Source organism: Acanthisitta chloris, unplaced genomic scaffold (genome assembly GCF_000695815.1).
Source record: "Acanthisitta chloris isolate BGI_N310 unplaced genomic scaffold, ASM69581v1 scaffold998, whole genome shotgun sequence".
In the NCBI taxonomy this organism is placed as follows: domain Eukaryota; kingdom Metazoa; phylum Chordata; class Aves; order Passeriformes; family Acanthisittidae; genus Acanthisitta; species Acanthisitta chloris.
Window position 1 is genome coordinate 63,654 of NW_008687957.1, and position 6,470 is coordinate 70,123.

General features: G+C 38.9%; 1 protein-coding gene across 1 annotated transcript in view; it reads left to right on the plus strand.

The window, feature by feature from the left end:
- The window catches only part of LOC103808085 (gamma-aminobutyric acid receptor subunit gamma-3), a gene marked incomplete at its 5' end in the record, with an annotated part of 44,184 nt that overhangs the window by 36,279 nt on the left and 1,435 nt on the right, over positions 1 to 6,470 (plus strand). Inside the window, 2 exons of the mRNA XM_009080850.1 lie at positions 2,902 to 3,098; positions 4,565 to 4,594. Coding sequence (XP_009079098.1) covers positions 2,902 to 3,098; positions 4,565 to 4,594 — 227 coding nt within the window. The remainder of the gene's footprint in view (positions 1 to 2,901; positions 3,099 to 4,564; positions 4,595 to 6,470) is intronic.

Genomic DNA, 6,470 nt, shown 5'->3' on the forward strand with positions numbered 1-6,470 from the left:
AGTTAGCAGATTTCAAACAGTAATAATGTTAAATAACTGTTTAGGCCAATGATCTAAAGGTTAGAGTGTTTTCATGCATTATATATACACCTGCATCATTTGTCCTCCCAGACAGCCCTTTGTGTTTTATCAAACAGCATCTTAGAGATGGGATTTGCTCAGAGAATAGAAATGTCACAAAATGGTATTTATACACACACTTTAAGGGCACACTTACACTTTCTATCTGAAAATTTTGAAGCCAGGCTACCTCAAAGCTGTCCTTGGCTGACATTAAAATCCTGTTGAAACAGGCAGTTCCCAAGAACTGTGCATTTCAATAACAGATGCCAAGCTGACTTTGCCATAAGGACCTCCACAAAGTGAGAGACTTAACCATTTCATCTGGCAAGGCTGATTGCATTTGAAACCACCCAACAAACTGAGTTTTCTTGGCATCAGACATAAAATGAGCTCAGGGTATGGTATCTAAGTATTCTTTTTGGATTTTATTCATATATACATATCTGTGTTCTGACTTGTAAATGTATAGGAACACAAAACTGTCTCATCTGCTGTGCCTTCTTTTTCTTTTCTCTCTGTATGGAACCCCACAAGACCCATTTCAATATTTAAAATTCTGTGCCCGTGTGCTAGATGTAGAAGGAATACACCAGACAGAATTTCCCTTATTTCAAAAAGTCACTGCTTGTTTCTGGTGTGGGCTGGGATCCTGTCCCAGGCATGATTTGAGTGGGAGTTTCACATTCAGGCTTAAGGCATGGACATTCAGGCTGAGTTGAGGATTTCTATACTTAAGCACAGAGGAATTTTTTTCTTGTCTGCCTTCCTGTCCATGGTCACTTTGGAAGCTGAGCACCATTACAGATACCTGCACAGTACTTCTTGTCACAACTAATGCAAAGTTATACCTCCATTCCAGTAAAAATGGAAGAAAAAATATTCCACTGTCAATGCAGCATTCAGTAGAAATATTGCAAACCTTTCCAAAAAATGCTTCTGAGCATTGGAAGCTTTTTTCTCCGTTATATTTCTTTTTATCCTTTTAATAAAAAACCCTTCTATCACAGGATAAGCAGGAAATAAAAACTTTCCCTTGAGTCCAGGTAAACAGGACACTGTATATTATACAGATAGAACTCTCTAGATTTTGAGGAGCTTTTGAAAGGTAATAAAATACCTGAGAGCAGGACCATGTACATGTGTCTCTGAAAAGGATGAATTTGTGTCAGTAATCTAAACATGGGTTAGAAAGTGTTGAAGAATTTGGTTTATATTGCAGAATATGTCACAGTCTGGATGTTAGTGGCTCCTAAGACCTGAGTTGAGGTCATACAGAAAGACTAATTAATCTGTAGTGCAAGGAAATGGAAACATTTCCTCCATAGCTTTCAGATGTCCAAGGAACACCCAAAGTCCACACCTCCCACTCCCTTTCAGCTTTACTTTCATCCTGATTATTAACTTGTGGGGTTTTTTTTCCCAGAAACTTTTAGTCCCTTTGTTTCTGGGTAGTGGATATTCATTGTAGAAGAAGGCTGAGGTCCAGGCAATAATTTACTTTCTGGCTTGTCCAGGGACTTTCTGTTGGTTTGGGTGGAGAGGTTTGTTCTTGTGAATCACTGTAGCTTCTATCAAAATGTTGCAAATCAAAGGTGGGCAATACTTCAGAAAGAGAAAGTAGTCAAAAGTAATCCACAGCTACTTCTTTGTCTCCAGAGTGCTCTTTGTGAGAATTAATTTTACTATAAGGCATAATTTCAGTCACCCCCTGCCATTTCAAGCACTGTGCACCATTGTGAAATATCATTTTAACTATAAAAAAGAAAGATTACCTTATGGTTATGTTGTTTGTAGAGCTGGTTCTTTCTTGAGATTTATTTGAGTGAGAGCTTTATTTTCCTTCCCAAGCCATTGATAAGTTTAGATTTTCTCTATCAGAAGACACACAGTTCATAACAAATGATTCAAAGCATCACTCCAAACTGGGAATGAAAGACTCATATTCCACAGAAATGAAGAGAAGCTGTGTGAAATACCAGCAGCCAAATAACTGACATGTCATAGATTTCATTCCAGCACTGGTTTTATTTTTTAGATATTTCACACTGAGTTATTTCCATTATATTCATTATTACAAAATCTAAGAAGTGCTGCTTTGTAAGAATTAAAAATACTATTCCCATTAATGTTACACCTGAAGTTTTCATGAGATGCTTCGTAAGAATTAAAAATGCTATTCCCATTAATGTTACACCTGAAGTTTTCATGAGAGGCTCAGACTGAACAAGTGACAATGAGTTCCCTTACTCAGAAGGAAAATAGCAGTGGAGTTCTCCCAAGGAAGAACTCCATTGTGTTGTTAAAACATACTTTCAGAATTCGTGGTCAGAACTTTACAAGAAAATTTCTTTTCTCTCTCCTCCCTCTCTTTCTTTTTTGAGCATGAGATTTTTCATGAGAGCAGTACTACTGTGGAATGGAACACATTTTCTTCATTGTTTTCTAGGTTTCTGATTTCTATTTTTCTGGGTTTAGTATATTTTCTGATTTACACTTTTCCTCCAGAATTTCTTCATTCTCTCCTTCTCCCTCATCCCACTCCCCACCCCTCCAACCTAACTGGGATTAGAAAAAGGAAGAGCTGAGGAAAAGCATATTGAGAGGCATGGGAATGTCATTTTTGCAAGGACAGATATAAACAACTGAGCAAATTTTTGTTTGCAAAATACCCCTGGCTCTCCTGATGTTATTTTTCATCATTTTTCAATAGCACCGAATGAAATTAATTAATTACTTGGGTACACTCTGGATTTCTGTGTGGTATGTTTATTTCCAAGGATTATTCTGTGATATGGAGAAGTGGTGTTGCATGCAATTAAATCAAGTTTCTCTCTGCAGGCATCACCACAGTATTGACCATGACAACTTTGAGTACCATTGCAAGAAAGTCATTACCCCGTGTGTCCTATGTCACTGCTATGGATTTGTTTGTGACTGTTTGCTTTCTGTTTGTCTTTGCTGCTCTGATGGAGTATGCCACCCTCAACTACTACTCAAGTTGCAGGAAACCCAACTGTACTAAGAAGAAGAAGTCGGTAAGATGGGAACAGTTGGGTTTCTTTTCCAGTGCAGCTCCGAGAGCAGATCAGCAGGCTGTAATCCCATGACACTCCAGTGCTCTGAGCTTTGCCCAGTTTGTGCTGGGATCTGTCCTGAGAGCTGATGGAGGTTGCCCACAGGGAAGGAAAAGCAGTTGTGCCTGCTGAGTGAGCTGTTTCTAGCAGCAGCTTGCTGGCCATGAAGGGCAACCCTACCCATGCATCTTCTGCCCTCCAGTTACTGTGCTGGTGGTCACCAAGGGCTCCCACTGAGCCAGACTGCACAGCTTCTTCTACAAACAGTACAGCAGTGTGTGTTCAAATGCATCTGCTGTTTCATGGCTTAACAGGTCTCGAAATATTTATGAACTTCACAAGCAGAATTTCAATGTCTCCACCAGGAACCAGTGCTTGGGTTTAGCCCTGGGCACAAAGATATCTTCCCAACTACAAAAAGAGGTCATTTACAAAGGTTTTATACGTTTTTGGCCAAGGAAACCCTTCCAAGTGTAACACCCAGAAACACACAAAAAATGTTTATTTAGAATCAATGAAAACAATCATGCAGGAAGAACTGCCTGGTGCACTTCATAACTAACTGTGAGAATGAGAGGGGGAAGAATAGCAGAGAAAAAAATCTGAGTGCAAACACAGGGAAGGGGAAAGGGGTTGTACCTCAAGATTGGTGGTAAATCTTCTGTGTTGAAGATCAGTGATTGGAGATGTTGGATGTCACTGTGTGTAATGAGGAAATAAGGACATTTGAAATCAGAAACCAAAGGCAAATGGGAAAAATGTGAAAGAGAGATTGAAAAGGGAGAAGGCTAAATTTAGGGAAGAATAGGTCGTGAGGTAAACTGGGATTAAATGAAGAGCTACAGAAAATGATTAAATGAGGAACTAATGAAGGGAAAGCTGAAATGAATATGGGATGAGAGAAAGCCTAGAAAGCCATAGACTTAGTCAATGAAAACCCTATTAAAACTCTAGTAGCTTCTTGTGAAAATGCATTGCACACAGAAGGCAAAGGAGTGTTCCCAAAATACAAGCGTGAGACAATCGAAATGAACTCACCTAAATTTGCCATCCTACAGAAAGACTGGATACAAAAGTCCTGAGTATCTTTCTTAGCAGGATGTGTTTCCAGATGTGAATGAAGCTGAGGGAAAACATGCAACATCAGTGGGGCTTAAATTAGCACCAGAACAAATGCTCACTCAGCTATTGTTTGATCCATCCAAAAATGTAATGGGCTGAATGAAGATTTGAAAAGGATGGAAACTAGGTGTGCATTTTGCTGAGGTTTCATGCACTTTACAGTGTACAGAACATTCTGCTGAAGATACAGAACACAGAGCAAATGCATTTAAAGTCTTGGTTCAAGGAATCCTATTGAACTTAGATGTATATAAAGCAATAAGTATGTTTTCTTCTGAATAATTCTTTCATTATCTTTATTTAAGCTACCTGATGTAAGTTTTGGTCATGTGATGGTAAGTGAACTGTTTTATTCAGTGAGAGCATTGAAGCATGAGTGTCTGGCTGAGAAAGCTGTCTGGCTGTGCTGTGCTTTACCCTGACTTCCCTCTAAATGTTGTTTTGGTTTTTTGCTCAAAGGTCGGTTTATTTTCAGCTGTGGCAGAGGAACATAGCTGCCTCCTTCTATAAGGACTTACCAAATGATTTGGGAGGGAGAAGGGTCAAGTGTAGAGTGTTGTGTGGTATTTTGACCTCAGAAATTCTGTCTGGTTTATATAATGCAGCAGTTTCTCATTACATTTTGTAAAAAAGCAATAAGCACAAGTTATGTCATAAACTTCTATGGAGTTTTGAAGAAGTTTCTCAGCAAACAGTTCATTTATGCATTTCTGTAAACTCTTTGGCAAGTTTTCAGGTGGATTTTCAAATATTTTAGGCATATAAGTTCAACATGGTTAGTAGTACTGTATCTACAACTGGAATAAATTCTATTCTCCAAACCTCTAGAGAACTATTTATATATGTATAGCAGCAATAAAGCTGAAGCAGAACACAAAATTGTGTCTCTAAGTTGTATGAAATCTGAAACTGGAATACATGCACTAATATATACAAATATAGAGCATACAGAAGGAGAGTTAGTCAAATGATTGAATGATCCTCTATCAGAGAAGAACAGAGAACTCAGACACTGGGTTTGCATTTCTTGGTTTGGATATGCTGAAGTTTACAGTTGACAACTTCTAGCTCCATGTTACTGGCAACATGAGTTAACATGCTGTAGATTTGAAAGTCTGATCAATGCAATGAGTGATTTACAGCAAACATTGCATTTATACTCTGCTGCTGTCAGTCCCTGAACAGACATTTCTGAAAGATGAAGTTACAGGACACATTGAATGGGAAGTGGCACTTTCCTTTTTCCAATTATAAACACCAGGGAAAAGATACACCACTAAAATTACACTAGGGTTTAACAGCCTTTGGCTAGAACTAGTCAGTCTGATCTGCTTGGAAACTATCTCCAGCATTTTCCAGTGTTTTACTCACTGTTTTCTTTTTTTCACCATAAGACAGGAATTGAGCAGGGTCTTTTTCTAGACACAAACCACTTCCATGTTCAGATTGCTAAAATAAGCAATGTCTCTGGCTCTCAAGATATTATATTGTCTTTTCCAGCCACCAAAATAAGGGGAATTTATTAATTTTAGTAAGTCCATGTTCAGGTAGTCCCACCCCTTGTTTTTCCTCCTGGAGATAACACTTGTAATTTTTTCTGGAATACTATTAAGCCTGTTTGCCAGTGCACCTGAGACCTGCTTTGCCTTGGCAGATCTCCTGGGGGGCACTGGGCTGGTGCTCACTGTGTGTGCACTCTCCTCCCAAACCCAGCTCAGCTGGACACACAGCACACAGTGGGGACCATCCAACTTCTCCTGGACTCCTCCTAGCTGACAGATTAAAGCAACCAGAGTAGTGTCTCTGTGTTATCAGTGTATTTATTTTATCTTCTGTCCTGAGCAGATATAACAAAACAAGCAAAAAACCCCAGTCTATTGACAAAGGAGAAAGTTTCCTTTCCAGAGTCAGAGCACATATTTACCTTCACTTCCCAAAATCTAACTAGCCTTTCTTCTTTTTAACATAAATATTTGAGCCAGGCATGGAAAATTTCAGTCCTTGAGCAGGAAATTTTCAGAAATGCCTGCAATAAATGTACGATATGTGACACAGTGGTACAGCAGAATTCCAGGTATACTCTAGTCACAGGTTTTTTCTCTCCACAGTGCAAAACATGATTGTTTGTACAATAATCTAAGACCTTTTCCACATGGCAGTGTGTTTTAAGGCTCTGAAATCAGCCACCTGAAACTTTAGAAACGAGAGGGA